The sequence below is a fragment of the Podarcis erhardii genome (genome assembly GCF_964252035.2).
Source record: "Podarcis erhardii genome assembly, chromosome: 8".
Taxonomy (NCBI): Eukaryota; Metazoa; Chordata; class Lepidosauria; order Squamata; family Lacertidae; genus Podarcis; species Podarcis erhardii.
In genome coordinates this window covers 7,097,923-7,117,200 of record NC_138499.1, presented here as the reverse complement: position 1 = coordinate 7,117,200, position 19,278 = coordinate 7,097,923, and the positions used below count along the sequence as shown (strand labels likewise).

Genomic DNA, 19,278 nt, shown 5'->3' with positions numbered 1-19,278 from the left:
AGACAAAAAAACCCAACACATTATGTGGTATGACCTTTCACAAAACCCATGCAATAAATTCTGCACTCGTTTAGCATTGTAGAGTTTTCTCTGTTTCTATTTTCATAAGCCAGCAGTATGATGAATAAGCTGTTGCCCTAATACAGGTGCAAGTGAGTATTAAATTACATTTTAAGACCTATTTTGTTCACTACAATGCCAGAGCTTATCCTATTATTATATTTGATGTATAGATGGTTGCCAGAATTTTAAAACCAAAATAGGGAGGCGATGAATGACCTGTTTTTGTTCCTTCAGCATTCACAAGGAGAAGAAGAAATTAGTACTATTTGCATTATAATATCTGCACGCCACTAGGAAATGGCCTGGTTTGCACATCACATTAAGCCCGAAAGCATACAGGCTCTGAGAGTGGAAATCACAGCTTCTTGGCTGCAAGTCTGGCTTAGCTTGATATGTGAACCTGAACTTGTGATTTAGCACTCCTGGACAAACTGCAAACTATAATCCATAGGATTCTCCCCCTGCCAAAAGCTGCAGTTACTATTTCCCAGAGTTATAAGAGAATATTGAAGAGACCCATAATGACTGGTATTTTGCTAGACACCAATACATTTTACTATAAAATGGTAATTATCACCCATCATTACAATTCTTGGCCAAATAGGATGGAATATGGATGTATAAAATAGATATTAAAGGCCCCATATCCCCACTATCACTCTTTTACACAGGCAAGTCCCTGCAGACCTGAGTTGCAATGGTTAATTAATAAGAGAACTACTACAAGAGGCAAATGTATAAATCCGACAGATGTTCCAATTTGCTATGCAAATTCTCCCTGAGTGTCTCGCTAGCAGGAGAATATCCTTACATATTCCAAAACCTGGAGCTTGAAGGAAGATCAGAGAAAATCAGCATATCATTTCGCCCAGCAAGGCGGGGGGGGGGGTTAGAATTTGCTGAGGGAAGGGGGAAAATGAAAACGTGTTTCATCTCCTCCAGTTCTCATTGCCAAAAATAATTTTATGTGGAAAAGTTGAAAATTAAAAATAAAAAAGGTATTGACATTGTGCGAGGGTTATTCTGGCTGAGTGCTTTAGTAATGTGCCAAGCTGACAGTGTCCTTTTATTAAATGAAGGAGTGCACCCTAAAGGCTGATAGAGCATGGCTGCTAATTTTAAATGGCTCAGGCTTGCAACTGGATCAGTAAATTCCAACGGGGGATGAATAAGCAGGGTAGGTGGTTCTTTTTCAGAGAGGAGTAAAACGAAAATAGAAAGCTCTTTTTATAGCAAGAGGGAGCCTCGGGGAGATCTCGGCGCATCTTTCAACCGCTGAAACACACTATATATATATATTTTTAATTAAGAGACCTGAGAGACAGGCATTTTAATTACTTTTCAGCTTATTTTCGCAGAAACAAAGCAGAGTGCATGCGGAGAGGGAATCTACACAAAAATGAATTATAGATGGGCTGGCTGTGGCAAATGGGTCTTCCAGCATACTGATCTTTTTCAAAATCCGGCGAATTCAACCAGACTAATCTATTCTCCCTTTTCAGGTGGCACGGACGAAAACCAGATGATGCCAAAACAGTATCAGATTGCAACCTATGGCTCAGAATTTTTTTCCGGGGGAAACCTGTTAAATCCGAGTTGTCCAGTTCAAATGTTAGAGCAGGGGCAGTCATTTATAAGTACCCTTCAGATGTTTTGGATGTCTCAGCCAGCATGGTCAATGATAAGAGATATAGGGAATAGCAATCCACAACATCTGGAGGTCCCCATGTTGGTTTCATTTGTCCTAGAATCAAGGAGGGTTCTCAAAATCTCTACCTCCAGGGCCCACTTATGAAGGCTGAAAATTATTGAGGCCCAAGAATCAAAATTTCCCGAAAGCTTCCTGCTTCAAGGTACCATGGAAATACCCACTTCAGCTCTGGCAAGTCCCAAATCTGTCCAAAGCTGCCCACTTCAAAGAATTAGAATTACAGAATCACTGAGTTGGAAGGGACCCTGAAGATCATCTATTTCAACCCCCTACAATGCACAAATATGCAGCTGTCCCTACAGGGATCGAACCTGCAAACTTGGAGCTAACAGTACCATGCCCTAACCAACTGAGATATTCAGCTGTAACTTCCGTTCTTGACTGGGGATTCATGTGAATCTTTTGCATACCACTAATTATTATACACAAACATTGCTATGGTGAAGGTCTGCTGGTGAACAATATTGTACTATCAAATACAAATGGGATTCTACAAAAGAGACATCCACATTTAATTAATTTGTTTACTGACTAGTAACAGTGCTCTCCTATTTTCTAAAATCATGTGTTTGTATGCAGCACTGATCGCCGAAACAACCAATCATTACTGCAAAAAATTCGAAGCACAAGGCACACGTCATTCTTAATTGTGATCTGCTGTTTTCTGGAACAGAATAATATTTCAGTCACTAAAACTTGCTATGGTCTGCTGGTGTGCAAGGTAAATTATATTGTTCTTGTAAATTAGAGTTTGAAAAGGGCATACCAGGGAACTGACAGTCTTACAAGACAATGTTTTTTAATTACACTTCACATCAATAAATGTCACTGGAATCAAATTAATTGAATTCAAGCTCAGTTTGATTTTCGCAACTCGATAAGGAAATTGATAAGCATCCCTCTCGGAAAGATCCAGGAAGTCTTTGTAGCTTCATAAATTTAAACGTAAGACATTAATTTAAACTACTTACCAACAACAGTGTGTACAGTTTGACATGTTTGAAAGCCTAATACGCACACAAGGCACATACTAAAGGAATCGGAAGCATGCTTATAAATTAACATTCTGCAATATATGTAGAAATGTTGGGAAGACCACCTCCTACAATCAATAGTCATGCTTGCGGAATCTGTACCATTGCCTGCAGCTAAGTAAAGGGCAATGTTGGAATAATAAAAAATTGCATACTCTCATTTCTAGGGAAGAGGTTTCTGCTTCTTTAATATGATTGTGCTTTTGCCACTGTGCCACCCTGCAGGAACTTCAACTGAAGGCCTCTTTCCCTATTCCTTCGAGTCAAATTTCTAACTATCGAGATGTTTTCTTTCAGACACACAATGTAAGCAAGATGGAGAGACAATCTAGGATACCACAACTACTCTAGGGCAGCCATTCCCATTTCCCCTCCTCATCTGCCCCCTGGCAGGCCCTCACTTAAATATAGTGTGACCACCTCACAGTACATCAATTATACGAATGTCTACAAATTACCCCCAATTATCTAGTGGGCGACTTGTGTGAGGGAAAACTTAATAGTTTGGAGTCTCAGGCAGGATTTGTTCAAACAAACCAGAAAGGTTTTATCAAACAAAAAAAGTTTATGACACAAAGTAGGTAAAACAAAGGATACTTCAGGTTATAATGCTATTTCAGGTAACCATTCACCTAATAATATTTATACTAAATCTAACTGATGCTATGGACTTCTAATCAAGCACAGCTTCCTTTAAATTTCAGTTGCTTATGTTCAGTTACTTCGCTTCAGGTAGATTCAAAAGCATCAATTCTTCGGCAATAAGCCTTCTACCATCTAATTAGACTTTAATTTGATTTTGACCTGTTTTTAGGAGGTAATTTAATTATTGGTTGATTTTTATACTATGTTATATATCTGATGTTAGCCGCCTTGAGCCCAACTTCAGCCAGGGAGGGCGGGCTATAAATAAAAGTTGTTTTTTTTTTAATTATTATTATTATTATTACTATTATTATTATTATTATTATTATTATTAGCTTATAACACTCTCACAGGACACTACACACTGCCCTTCACCCTGAGCTCAGAGACTCCTTTCTGTAGCTTTTGATATATTCCTCAGAGTGGATGTTTGCACGACCCCATCGGGAACCCTGGGGGAGCTCTAGTTGATGTATATCAACGGGGCTCCCCCTACTCATGGTTGACCGTTACAGTGGTGCCTCGCAAGATGAAATTAATCCGTTCTGTGAGGCTCTTCGTATAGCGGTTTTTTCGTCTTGCGAAGCAAGCCCATTGACAGCTTAGCGGATTAGCGCTATTAGCGGTTTAGCGGCTTTTAGCGATCAGCTGTTAAGCGGCTTATCAGCAGATCAGCTGATAAGCGGCTTAGAGGGTTAGGAAAAGGGGGGGAGGGGAAAAAACCCGCGGGAACTCTCAAGACATTTTCGTCTTGCGAAGCAAGCCCATAGGGAAATTCGTTTTGCGAAGCGCCTCCAAAACGGAAAACCCTTTCGTCTAGCGGGTTTTCCGTCTTGCGAGGCGTTCGTCTTGCGGGGCACCACGGTACTAGACTACCTGCATGGCGGGCAGGAGTCAGTCAGGTAGGGCAGTTCCAATGCCTAAGCTAATACCACTCACATTCTGCAGCCAATGAAGTTGTGGCCTCAATTATCCCATTAACTTATATACAGTCATACCTCGTGTTGCGTTAGGTTCACGTTGCATCTTTTCGGCTTGCAAACGCAGAAAACCCAGAAGTGCATACTTCTGGGTTTTGCCGCGCGTGCATGTGCAGAAGCGCTCTATTGCGCTCCACGCTTGCGCAGAAGTGCTGTTCTAGTTGCGGACTTTTCAGGGTGCGAATGGCACCCCGGAACGAATCGTGTCCACAACTAGAGGTACCACTGTACTGGTGTCCATGTGTTTCATTATTCCCAAAGGGGGGGGCTGGGGGTCTTGCCATGCAAATATTTCTTTAACTTGGTTTAGGGCTTCTAATTGGCAGGCAAACCTGAGAACGATACACAACATGTCTTCACTGCCAGCTTCCTGACAATGTGCTCACGCTGTGCTAAAATTAGCACTATCTGTGTACCTTCCGTTCATTATCAGTGACACAAATTGTATACAAATTTAGCTCTTTTCCATGTCTGCCCTCCCATTTGTCTCCCACTCATTTATACTTTTTAAAGAAATAATATGCACTGTAATCTCCCCCCCTTTCCTTTCCATCACTGTGAAACTGAACCGCTTTTTACAAGCCTGCTTTCATTCATCTACTAAGATCATCCTCTTCCTAAATTAGAGCGCTGCTTCATTACTGAAGTAGATTACATTGAAGCGCTACAAATAATTTATCACCACTAACTGTAACAGAGAACGCATGTTTCTCGTCTAAAAGGAGTCATCTTTAGACCCATGTAAATCACTCCAAGGACAATGTTTCCGGGGGTGGGGGTGGGGGAATGGTATTTAAATTTCTTGAATAAAATTCTTAAATAAAACCTCGTGCACACAAACATTCATGCTTGTGTAAGTATATGAAGGAACATCATGGAACACAATACTACCTTCCGATGCTGCTACAGATAGTGCTTACCAAGAACAGAAATTTTGGCTAACATCTTTGGATTACTATAACGCAATCCATTTCAGTGCTAATATGAATCAATTCACGATTCCACATTTTCATGCAACTTTCAGTGTAATGGTAGGATCAGGCTGATGCTCAATCAGCAGGTGCAACTGCATCCTAATGAATTTGCAAAAGTCTGTCTGGGCCCGGTTAGGCAGAAAGGGCTCCACAGTGCAACTTTTTTCTAGAAAAAAGAGGTGCCGGATGTCACAACGAACACTTCCTTTGTTCTCTTATAATGACAATGGTGCCCACCTGAGAGGTTCTGGAATGGAGTTCCTGTGAGTTCTGGCCGAAAAAAAGCCCTGCCGCCACCAGCCATGTGAAAAGCTCTGCAGTTTTTAAAAGCAACAGATTGACCTAGCAGTTGGTAGATCAGGGGAATCCTATGAACATAAAATGAGTTCAACAAGACTTTTTGAGAAGGTCCCTCTATGATATTCCATATTATGCTAATGCTAGGTGGGTTTGTAGCTAGTTGCTGGACCGTAACCAATAAGCACTCATCAACACCTCGTTATCAATCTGGAGAAGTGACAAGTGAGATGCAACAGGATTTTATCCTGGACCCCATCTTTCTTAATCAAAGTATCATAGAATTGTAGAGTTGGAAGGACTCCAAGGGTCATGGAGCAAAATCCCCTGTGATGCAGGAATCTCAACTGAAGCATCCATGACAGATGACAATCCAATCTCTGCTTAAAATCCCCCAAGGAAGGAGAGACCACCACTTTCCGAAGGAGTCCGTTCCACTGCTGAACAGCTCTTACTGTCAGAATATTCTCCCTGATGTTTAGTTGAAATATCCTTTCTTGTAACCTGAAACCACTGGCTTGGGTCACTACCCTCTACAGCAGCAGAAAACAAGTTTGCTCCCTCTTAAAGATATATGAAGATGGCCATGATATCTAGTGGTGAAGCTGCATGCTCCGCTACCGGGGGCGAAAGCAGGTGGGGGCGTGGCGCGCGTTCTGGGCACGTGGAGCATTGCTTGTGGGGGCGTGGTACCCGTCGCGCACCCAGGGAGGGCGCCACGATGGCACCCTGCCAGAATAGTGGTGCCGGGGGCGGTCCGCTCCCTCCACACTCCCGTTCCTCCGCCAGTGATCATAGCTCCCCTCTGACTTATCTCTCTGACTTCGACAAAGGAGTGGAGGAAAAAACATAAGGTTTGGGATGGAAGGTCTATCAGTGAGTGTTTGTGTATCTCTGAAAGCCCCTTTCTGAAAGCACCAGAAAAATGTGTTACTGAACATTTGTCCCATACCAAGAAATTAAATCTTTGCAGTTTTTACAATATAAAAAGAATGCAGGATTCGTCATTGCTGCCCTCACACAACCAAATAAACCAATCTTTTTTGCAGCCCAGACTGTGCTAGAACGGGCCTCTCTCTTTCATGAGGTTTGAACTCTAAAGAGGCTGATCAAAGTCCCCCTCTCCCAGGTTGATAGAGTGGAAGATGGCAAAAATCAGTCTCTTGTGTGGTTACTGATCTAAGAATACACTAATATCTTTCCTGAAAGTCTGCAGGGGTTAAATTTATTTTACGTTGAGAACACCTGTAAAAGACAAATATGAAATACATACACAGACATTTACAATGGCCCCAAGGAACTGTGTTTCAACCACTGAGCAAACCGTCTGCATTCACAGGGAAATAAGGCTCTAACTTCCTACATCCAAGTGGCACAATCAATTTGCAATAGGCTTCCACTGCAGGAGCTTTGGCTGTGCAATAAAGCTCTTCTGAGCTGTTATTGGATATTTTACTTTTTATTAGAGATGCTAAGAGGCAGACAGCTTCACAATGAAAATGTGATTTTTCCTATCTCCTTTCTCCATCAGCCAATCGGGTGCATGAATAGCAAAATTAACTATGAAACAGTACTTTCTGTCAACTTTATGCAAGCTTTTTATACAATACATAAGGCATTCCCATCCTTTGAGTTCACTTTTGATAGCTTTTTTTCTTAGTCACAAGCCCTGTTCCCCTTCTGATGTTTTCTAGTAACTGAGGCTGACAGGATTTCTTCCACAATTACAACTTCCTCGATCCATGGCTATTTTTTGTCAAGCTGACCTTGATTTTACTTTGAAGAATTAAGCTCTTGGAGTTACAACTCTTGGGAGAATGAATTAGCACAGAGAAGAGTGCAGTTTGGCTCTCTAGATTTCTTCTTCCTGCTTCAAACTTTCCTGACAATATCATACTTATTTATTGAGTTCATCTAAGCAGATGACAATTCTAGTGTGTGTGTTTTTATATAAAATATAATAATTTTGTTCCGGTTTCAGTATTCTAATCCATCCTAAAATGAGAGAAAAGTGACTAGTCTCTCTAAAAGCTTTAAAAATCCCTTCACATGGTTACCAATCTAAATCAATGTAACATAATTACACTACTACAGCTATTATTTTTAAATTACATGGAAAAAAATAAGGAAAATCTTATATATGGCCCAAACCAAAGAATGAAAGTACCTGCTACAGAATTCCCATAGGCCATACCATAGCTGTCAACGTTTCCCATTTTTTAAGGGAAATTCCTTTATTCCGAATAGGATTCCTTGCAAGAAAAGGGAAAAGTTGACAGCTATGGGCCATACATACATACACACACACATACATAATTTTATTTGTATGCTGGCTTTAAATAATTCAAGCCATGTTCAAAGAGACTTACCGTACAACATGAAAAAAAATACATCATTGTAAACTTAAGTTTGTAGGCTTATAGGTGACCTAGATTGGTACATAGCGTGTCTGAACAGATATGCTAGCTTCAAGCATCCACCAGTTACAACATAACAATAAAGCAATATCACAGGTTTGTAGTGAAGTTTCCAGAGATCAAACTATATAAAGGTGCTGGAAAAAAGGATTCTATCATTTCACAAGGCAGAATTAAAGCAAACCTGATAGCTATCAGTTATCAAAAGACCAAATATGCAGGTGGAAATATGTCAGCTGCTTACTTTACAACCCCCCCTTTTTTTTTTACATTGGACACATCTGTGCCCTAATCCTGCACCCTTTAAAGTGCTCCTGAGTAAGGGCCTCCAAGTCACAGTTTACATTTTCTATCATTAAACATACTGACATTAGAAAATTAATGGACAACTTGCCACTAGATATTGATGGACTCCAACTCCCATCAGCACCAGCCAGCATGGCCAATAGACATGATTGATGGGAGATGTAGTTCCCTAACACTAAAGAGCCACAGGTTCTCCATCTCTGCATGAAGCTTAAGAGTACAGCATAGCCTGGGTCCATGGCACTGTCACACAGCTCACTTGGGTACAAGAAATGTCTTGATTTGGAAAGATATGGTGGTTTCAATTCATCTAAACTTTTCATTGCATTAAACTCTGTGCAGAAGGAAAGGACTGGTCTGAAGAGCAACAAACAAATTTCACATTTCTCAGAAACACCCCTCTTCGCATCAACATCAGACCTATTGAGGCTCTTAATTTTGACATGAGGATGCTGAGACTATGAACCAACCAGAAGTGGGAAATGGTGGGAAATAAATTCAGTCTTGATTGATTGGGGGGGGGGGGAGAAATAGTTCAGGTTATGCCATAGTTTTGTGTTGCTGATTCCTTGGTTTGTAGTCTATGCTGTTTTCCGATAACTGTCAGATACATGCTGAAATCTTTTCACTAGCCATCATCATATAATTCATAAAATTCAGCGAGGTAATTCACTTTATTACATGTTCTTTGAATCCAATAGAAACCTGGGAAAAGTAACAAGAACAGTCACAGTTGAAAGAATTTCCATCAAGCAGAACAGCATTTCAGCTGTAGAAATTTAAGGTAGATATATTATTCTTCTAAACAGACAGCTATGTTGGTTCACTTGAAAAAGTTCAAACAGAAACAGTAAAACTATACATTCATTAGGACAGCTACAAAGCAGTTTTTACAAAGCTTTTAAATGTCCACTGAATGCTTCCTCAGGCTGGATTGGGATTGGGATTGGATGTGATCGATACTGGTAATATTTATTTTAATCATCCAGAGAGGACTCATAGGAAGTGGGCAAAGATGAGCTTCCATGTAACAATGAGCAGCACTAACACAATATCTTTATTAGGATCGACTGGTGGGTGGCACTGTGGGTTAAACCACAGAGCCTAGGACTTGCCGATCGGAAGGTTGGCGGTTCGAATCCCCACAACGGGGTGAGATCCCATTGCTCGGTCCCTGCTCCTGCCAACCTAGCAGTTCGAAAGCACATCAAAGTAGATAAATAGGTACCGCTCCAGCGGGAAGGTAAACGCCGTTTTCGTGTGCTGCTCTGGTTCCCCAGAAGCGGCTTAGTCATGCTGGCCACATGACCCGGAAGTTGTACGCCGGCTCCCTTGGCCAATAAATCGAGATGAGCGCCGCAACACCAGAGTCGGCCACGACTAGGCCTAATGGTCAGGGGTCCCTTTACCTTTACCTTTTACATTATTTTTATTTTCTCTCCCCGTTTTCCTGTAAAACTTCTAGCCTACGGGAAGAGTTCTGTAAAACCCAAAATCTAGTTCACTATTTTGTGGCTTTCCATTGGTCCTAAAAGGTTATCGCCATTGTTGTGCTATTCTATGTGGCACCTTGGTAAATATGGGATTCTTGCTTTCTTAGCAAGTAGACCCTTTCTAAGCCACCTAACATTACATAAAGCTAAGTAATTGCCTAATTTGTTAAACAAAAGGAGTGAAGCATCCAAGTTCAGAATTTAAGTACACTTTTTCTTATACCCTTTTCTTGACCAACAGCTTTCTGACATGCTTATATGCACTTAATTTCCCATCAGGAAAACTACAATGCAATTACATTGTTTTTCAAAAACTGTGTTTACTTCCACGGAGTCTGGTCTTCCATGCTTTTCTATAATATACCATCAATCCACAGCCTCTCACGGAATCTTTGCTGAGCGAAGCATACAATAATATTTCCTTTATTACGTGGCAATTTGATAGCTATCAAAATGCAAAAGCATAGTGGATGTCAGAGGACAACATAAATTAAAAATGATCGACCGCTTCCAAGCTATACGGTTTTTTAGGGGAGGAAATAAAATACAAAGCTAACTTCTACAATAAGCTTCACCACCCTCACTTTGATGCATACATCACTGCATGGAATCTGACAGAGAAGAAAATTGACACTCAAGGAGAAGAATACGCAATGAAAGAAGCTAAAATGATCGTCGGCTTCACATTTGCTTCATGAGTAGTATTCTTTAGTATTACAATAACTGGTGTTATTGTTGGAGAATGAGATAGGTGAAAGCACTAGAAGGAGCAGAACTTGTCCTCATCAGAATTCCTGACCTTTCCCCTTCGGTTCCAAATGTCACAGCTAAAAATATCCTTGCCACCACAAGACATTAGCTCTTCATGCTAGAGAATGCAGTGGAGAGCATTGTGCTCTTGCTATAAATAGAAGCACTTAGATGCCAATGAAATCGCATTAAAACATAAGCAACCAACAGCATAAGCCATTAGTAACTAACACCAAGACTCTAATTCGAATACTGGTTTTAGCATCCCCTAGATTTAGATTTATTGGGCAAAGAACTGCTTGACAGTATACAGAGCACAAAGGAAGCAGATTTCTTTTTTCTTTTCCTTTCTGTTTAATACATTCTAAACAGGGCTGCAGAATCCACTCCCAGGTACTGTCAACCTTTTCAAGGATCCACGCCAGTTCTACAATGCTAAAATTAAACTGAATCCCCAAGTGTAAAAAGGTGTCCCTTTTATCTGGTTATAAACTGCAAAGTCTTTCTACCTCCTGAAGCATATCTGGGCCATGCATTCCTACCCTTAAAAAAACCCTACAAACCTCCACTGAACTTTGATAAGGTCATTGTACAGGAGGGGAACTGTTTACAGAATAGTTGGGGGGAGAATACTTCAGGGAAAGGATTTGCTATGTCAAATGACAGCTATATTTTCATCTCTTCCAAGTTTTCTGTGGACTTCCCATGGGCTTTAGCAAACGTATCAGAATAAATGATTCTACTGTTGGAGAATGAGTGTAAACAATTGGTGTGTGGTATCTCAGATGGCTTAAGAGGAGTTAAAACTGAAACAACCACATATTTTGGCTGTGTATGCAAGGACATCTCACCCCCCTTGCTGCTGCTGCTGCTGCTACTACTACTACTACTACTACTACTAATAATAATAATAAATTTTTATTTATACCCTGCCCTCCCCAGCCAGGGCCAGGCTCAGGGCGGCTAACGCCAAATATAAATTACAATAAAACATACAATTCATTAAAATACGGCTTAAAATACAGCCGCATTTTAGTAGTAGCCGATAAATCAAGACCATAAAGGGAGGAAACATCAGATATTCACCCGAGCCAGCTATCCATGCTGGTCCTACATGGGCCAGCAAAAAAGCCAAGGGAAAATTTATATACCAGATCCCATATAAGGGGTCAGAGTGGGTCTAAGCCGAAGGCCAGGAGGAACAGCTCCATCTTGCAGGCCCTGTGGAAAGATGTCAAATCCTGCAGGGCCCTGGTCTCTTGTGACAGAGCATTCCACCAAGTTGGGGCCAGTGCTGAAAAGGCCCTGGCCCTAGTTGAGACCAATCTAACCTCCTTGAGGCTCGGGACCTCCAAAATGTTGTTATTTATGGACCTTAAGGTCCTCCAAGGGGCATACCAGGAGAGGCGGTCCCGTAGGTACGAGGGTCCTAGGCCGCATAGGGCTTTAAAGGTCAAAACCAGCACCTTAAACCTGACCTTGTACTCCACTGGGAGCCAGTGCAGCTGGTAAAGCACTGGATGAATGTGTAGTAGTTCCTACACCTGAGGTTGCTTTTGGGGCGGGGAGCTGGGTGAACTGGCTCGCCTGATGTAACAGAGAACTTATTTAAGAAAAGAGTGAGGGTTGTTGTTGTTATTTTTGTATACCACCCTTCATCTGTGGATGTCAGGGTAGTTCACAACATAAAATTAAGATATGAAAAGTTCAAAATATCTCCTTGCATACTAGCTTATTATATGCTACTCGGGCCTCTGTATATATTGTGGTGGGTTGATTTGCACTTCACAGGTCAACTCATCCTGCCAAGCCTACACACACATTCATGTTGTCAGGACAGACCACAAAATCCAAACCACTAGTATACCTTTCTAGGCCACCAACAGGTTATGGCGCAGTCTAGGTTGGCTCATGTGACATATCTCAATATTTTCTTATTCTAAACAGAAATAAGGGTAAAGAGAGGAGGAGAGACCCCCACCACCACCAAAAAAAAGTTCCATGTGGTAAAAATGAGTGTTGGGTTCCATGTTGATATTAGAAGGTTTGTTCTGGAATCAAAAAAGACAGATGATAATAGCTCTAGTGTATATTATCCATATCCATGCCAGTTTTCATCCAAAAAAAAAAGGATATTTCCTAAGAAAGTTCTCCACAGAAAAACCATCCTTCTGTCACCTTCTGAAACTTCCATCACTTATAGTTTAACCGTCTTGTTGGAACTTGCCTTCTCTGACTGATCTGTGTCACAAGGTTGTAAACATATTGCGTTCTTTCTTGTCATTTCTGTTCTTTGAATCATGTGTTCCTCTCTGAGTGAACTTTCTCTGCTAGAACAATATACTGCAGCGGCTAGGCAATTTCTCACAAGTAAACTTAATCATACTTCTGAATTGTCTTATTTCCATCCTTTGCCCCGCATCGTTCCACTCCATTTTTCATACTTAAGTAATGTCTACCGTCTGTGCCAAGACTAATGAGTACTACCAAATCAAAGGAACTGTGCAATCCACTTTGCAACTTTCCTTTGAGTGAGACACAAATGTAGAAATAAGCCCAGGGCGGGGGGGGGGGGGAGAGAGATTTAGGAAGGCCCTTTTGCCTTTAAAGCAGAGATTTCTGCTCTACTCTTCCTAAAGTAATAGTGTAGCCCTGATCTTGACCACAGATGAGAGCAGTGTTTTTTTTCTGACGCATACCCCTAAACCAGGCTTCCTCAACCTCAGCCCTCCAGATGTTTTGAGACTACAATTCCCATCATCCCTGACCACTGGTCCTGCTAGCTAGGATCATGGAAGTTGTCGGCCAAAAACATCTGGAGGGCCAAGGTTGAGGAAGCCTGCCCTAAACATTTTGTGAATCTAAGTCTGGCCTCACTGAGGGGCAGTATTTCAATATGAGTAGGGAAATGAGAGTACCCCTAAGCATTTTTTAAGAAAAAAAGCACTGGATGAGAGTATGGTTCTACATCCTGAATAAGACTGACATGGGATGCCTCATGCTACCAAGTGAGCAATGCACCACTGTCATAAATATAAAACTGTCATATAAAACTGTCATAAAAGGGGGGCGTGGATGTTTCAGGGTTTTTTAAAATACTTTATCAGGTTGCTGTGAGGAGCGCAAGGGAGGCCCACACGCCTGAGCTCTTTGGCAGATGGGCAGATTTAAAAAGCAACCGGCATGAATGTTCCAAATTACGTCATAGGGTTTTTGCGTTGGTACACATTTATAAGAATTCCAAACAAGTTACTATATCTCCTGCCTTGACTATGCCAGAGTTTCCGAATTTATGTCAGCTCTGCGGCTTTCATGTGCAAAACCAGAGAAAGCCTCAAAAAACAATGTGCACTCGGCAGACACAGAGCAATTTCTCAGTCATTAAAGTTATACAGATTAACTGCTCAAATAATCATGTTTCTGATGTTCTGAAGTAATTTCCACAGGTGGAATTTGAAATGGTGCATAAAATTAGCCCCTCCTGCCATTCTGTAAGCAGGTTTTTCCTCCGAGAGAACAGTCCCGAACAGAAACAACTCATGTTGCCCAATTAGGAGAAATAGGAAGATTGTTTATTAGAGCAAATGATTCACAACAACCTGGCTGGCAAATGTTTGAGCTATAAACCATTAAAAGCAAAGGTCCTCCCCTCCCCCCCCGAAAAAAAAGCCTGAGAAAGTACCATCCACCTTGAGCCTGCCCATAAAAAAACAAGCCTAGTGTGAGTGCTTTGTAATATGGTCTCTTAAAGGTAATCACCTGCAACAGGTGATTTCCACAGCAGTGCCAATTCCACCCTGCTTTTTGGCAGCCATAACTAGCAATAAATAGATATTTGGAGACAGAAGCAGGAGGCTCACATAATTATAATTCAATATAATTACTGATTTCAAACCAGTTCATATGCCTGCAGTGCTAATCTTTATAACCATGGCTTACAGTAATGAGACTTTTGGTATAAGTTTACAAACACTCACCCTGAAAAAGGTTCATATTCCTAGTCCAAATTTACTCCACGGTTGCTGCCAAATATCTCTAGGGAAGGGTCTGTAGCTCAGCGATACTACTCATGTTTGACACGCACAGGTCCCAGGTTCAGATCCTGGCATCACACGATAGGGTTGGGGTAGCAGTGGACAACCACCACTGAGCCAGGACAGTAGACAGTAACAAATTAGAAGGGCTGGTGGTCTGAGTTGCTCTAAGGCAGTTTCCAATGCTCCAATTGTTCAGACTGAACTAGTACGTAGGATTGAACATTATTAACATTAAATTTAAAAAATCAAAACCAGTACAGGAAGAGAATTATGGAACTGTTCTGCCATGTTAGACAACATAAAACAAGCACCAACAACCTGTAGCTTTTTAAAGAAAGAACTTAATGGAAAAATAATAAAGCCACCGTTCAGTTGAAATATCTTTTATGTCTTACTTTTTTACTGCTAAGTGCTTATCACTCAGCTGCTGAGTTGTTAAAATGTCTTTATCAAAGGTTGAGTCTCTTATCTATTTTTCAAAACTGCCCCTAAGCCACATATTTTTTCCAGGAATCGTAAACCTAGCATTATTATTATTCTCAACTTCTGCAAAACCACTTTTGCTATGTCAGCCAAAATATTGTATCCTTGTTTTCCATGAGGCAGAACTTTCATATTGCTTATCTTTCAGAGCAGCCTATTAAATTCCACATGCTTTCAGAATTTTGCCAATTATCTTTTACAAACCGCATATTCAGTTCTGCATCTTTGGTACATGAACACATAACTAATGGTTATAACTTCATACTGGGCCCTGCCTGGTCTGTTCTTCCAGCCAGCAATTGTATATGTGTTGTAAGCTTGTTTGAACTGTCTGATATATGCCTGCAGATAAGAGTGTGTTTGTGTTGACTGCAATACTGCTGAGTGAATACAGGTTATGTGTATGAGAAACACAAAATCCAGAGTGTGTTGTATATGTGAGAGTTGGGCTAGAAGCAGGCTGCAGGCAGAAGCCTGAGAGTGAGAGCCATGCTTGAAGATCACCAGTGTTGAAGCAATGATTCTTCAACATTAACTTCGTCGGACTGGTCATGTTGTGCGGATGCCTGATTATCGTCTTCCAAAGCAACTACCCTATCCCAAACTTAAAAATGGAAAGCATAATGCTGGTGGTCAACACAACAGGTTTAAAGACCGTCTCAAGGCAAATCTAAAAAAATGTAGTATAAACACTGACAACTGGGAAACACTGGCACGCTTGGCAAATCCACACTGTGATCAGCTCCTGCCCGGAAATCAATGTCCCCACTGTGGAAGGACGTGTGGATTGGCCTCCACAGTCACTTACAGACTCATTGTTAAATGATTGTTTATGGAAGACAATCTTACTCTGCTACGAGTAATCGCCAAAGAAGAAGAAGAAGAACAAAGATGTATAAATAAACCATACATCATATACCACAGTCTCCATTGCCTCTCATTCCAAGATATGTGCCTGGAATCTTGCACTGCTCAGAGATTGGGGTTCCAACAATATATATGATCTTTTCAACAAGCATTACTGTGTAGGCACTTGAGTTTTAAGCAGGTTAACAAGAGAGATGTTGTGTGCAGTAATATTTTCAACAAGGCATTTTTTCAGTGAAAGCTCACCCACTTTCCACCAACACCAGTATGCAAATAAATTACAAAAAGCAGCCCTACTCAGCATTTCCTGATGCAAGGTCACAACATCTGGAGTCTACTTTTCATAGATAGCTAAACAGACAGAAGTGCCACATGTGTCTCCCATCTAGTTTGGCTGCAGTTTTGCTTTTACAGCTGTTTCCAACACACCATAATGTAAATGTTAACCTCTTCCATTTCACAAAGATAATTCTTCATCTGTTTGCTCTCTGAACAAAAACGCCCCCCCCAAAAAACCCCCCACTGCATATCAAATAATTGAGAACATGGTTTGATCATAAATCAGTAAGAAATATCCCACATAAATTACTATTCACAAACAAGAGTTATGCATTTCACACACAAAAACCCAGCATTTTTGTAAGAGCAAATCTCTACCACACTAGAGTGGCCAGCAGAGTTATAACCCAACAATATCAATTAGTTTTGAGGATAATGAATGATTTTCTACAACCAAGTAAACAAAACCAAGGGAAAAGCCCTTATACTAAGTTACCCTGCTCCGTTGATTTTTAGCAAATGATAGAAAATGGAAGCTGTGAGCTGTATTGTGCGCTGTTCGACATTTCAAGAGGTTACCCAATGACTGTGCAGAGCTAACATCTTTAAGACGCACCACAACATAAAGCAAATGTATATAATTATCAATCTTTTTCAGCATTACTCACCCCACTGGAGAGGAGCCAATTGCAAGTGCTCTAGGACCAGTTGATTGAGAACCCCTTCTATGCTTGCTTCTCCTTCACGCTTCAAAGAGGGGTAAATGACAGTTAAGGAGCACAGGAGACAGATGCAGCTCGCAAAAAGAAAACATACATGAATACAACATTTAAGGCTGCAATTTCTAGGAATAATTTTAGGTTGTTATTGGACAGAAATAAGAGCAAAGAGAAATGTCAGTCCTGAACAGGACAGACAGGATCAATACTTGTTTTCTGAGTCAAGTGGCATAGATATCACAGGTATAGATGATATTGCTTCATTTTCAATAATACACAATAAGGCAAGTCACTGACCTATCTAACCTTGCAAGCACTATGTATTCCAACAGGCAGCAACTGTCCAAGTGCTCAGGAGAGCACTATAGCAGCCTTGCTCCCCCAGGAGCAATCTATACCCCAACCTTCCTCCCAACAGAGTGGCAAACAACAATTGATAAAACAATAAAAGCATCTTTAAAATCCCCATACAGATGCAGACTAGGGAAGATCTCAAATTAAAAGCCTAGTTGAAAGAGTAAGGTCTGTGTTGTTGTTGTTGTTTAGTCGTGTCCGACTCTTCGTGACCCCATGGACCAGAGCATGCCAGGCACTCCTGTCTTCCACTGCCTCCCGCAGTTTAGTCAAACTCATGCTGGTAGCTTCGAGAACACTGTCCAACCATCTCGTCTTCTGTCGTCCCCTTCTCCTTGTGCCTTCCATCTTTCCCAACATCAGGGTCTTTTCCAGGGAGTCTTCTCTTCTCATGAGGTGGCCAAAGTATTGGAGCCTCAGCTTCAGGATCTGTCCTTCCAGGGAGCACTCAGGGCTGATTTCCTTCAGAATGGATAGGTTTGATCTTCTTGCAGTCCATGGGACTCTCAAGAGTCTCCTCCAACACCAGAATTCAAAAGCATCAATTCTTCGGCGATCAGCCTTCTTTATGGTCCAGCTCTCACTTCCATACATCACTACTGGGCAAACCATAGCTTTTACTATATGGACCTTTGTTGGCAAGGTGATGTCTCTACTTTTTAAGATGGAAGGTCTATAGCAGGCAGCAAAAAGATGGCAGAGACAGCAAAAGCCACAACATCAAATATGCTTTTTTAATGGGAGACGCCAAGGAATGAACCTGGGACCTTCGATACATGCTCTTGTTCTTCAACAAGTCCTCCTTCCCCCATGAAGGTTTCTGTTCTAGACAACCTATTTCCACTAAAATTATTTCTGCTTTTGCAGGTAACACCACTGTTACCACTAACTGTAAACCAAACAGTTTTATCTCCTGGTTATATATAGAGCCTGAAGATCTGAAGGTCCATTCCCCACCCCATCCCCAATACATCCAGATGAACTGACAGGTAAATTCTATCTATAATGAACCCTGAGAAGTAAAATGTGCAAACTCTCAACTACATTTACTTAATGCTCACCTTTAAGGTCACTGAAGAAAGTTGGTAGCATATTTTTAGAATAAAGTTGGATGCAAAGAGAAACAAACTTGTTTACAAGATACTATACCAACAAGACAACTTTTACTTTGAGATATTGCATGAATAAAATATCCTCCTGCTTAGACAGGTGGGTACAGATTCTTCCCACTACTGCCCCTGCACTGAGCCTTACAGCCCTTAATTGCTTTCACTCTGCAGTGCAGTTTGACCTCAGGCATTTTGCTATGAAGATGTTTCTTTCTGTCCCACTTGTCACTTCCTATGTGAAAAGGTACAAGTGAAGGAATGCATCCCACTGCTACTTCAAGCATAAATGAATTAGCACATATTCATAAATAGAAATTATACTAATGGAAAACTGCTTAAAGTGATTAATGAATACATCTTACCATAAATATTTCCTCTCATTTGCATTCTGAACTTTCTGAATACTGATTATTATTGCATTTTTATCGTTTCAAACACATTTGTTGTGTGTTCCTCCACATTATTATTTTAATCAATCAATCAATTACATTTCTATACCACCCTTCATCTGTAGATCTCAGGACGGTTCACAGCATAAAAATACAAGATAAAAACACAAAATACATAATGCAAAAAGAGCAAAAACAAACCAAGAAGCCTACCCGCCGATGAAACATTTAAAAGTATACTGGACGTCAATCTGCCAAAGGCCTGTTTGAGGAGGAACGTTTTCGCCTGGTGCCTAAAGGTGTATAATGAAAGCACAAGGTGAACCCCCCTAGGGAGAACATTTTCTCTCCAGTATTAACAAAATTTGCTT

The 19,278-nt window shown here is 40.9% G+C and overlaps 1 protein-coding gene across 3 annotated transcripts in view; it reads right to left on the bottom strand.

Moving 5' to 3' along the window:
• The window catches only part of TRAPPC9 (trafficking protein particle complex subunit 9), a 264,093-nt gene that overhangs the window by 140,640 nt on the left and 104,175 nt on the right, over window positions 1-19,278 (bottom strand). For all 3 annotated transcript variants that reach the window (XM_081874037.1, XM_081874039.1, XM_081874038.1), the window contains one exon: window positions 17,005-17,096. In XM_081874037.1, the coding sequence (XP_081730163.1) occupies window positions 17,005-17,096 (92 nt within the window). The remainder of the gene's footprint in view (window positions 1-17,004; window positions 17,097-19,278) is intronic.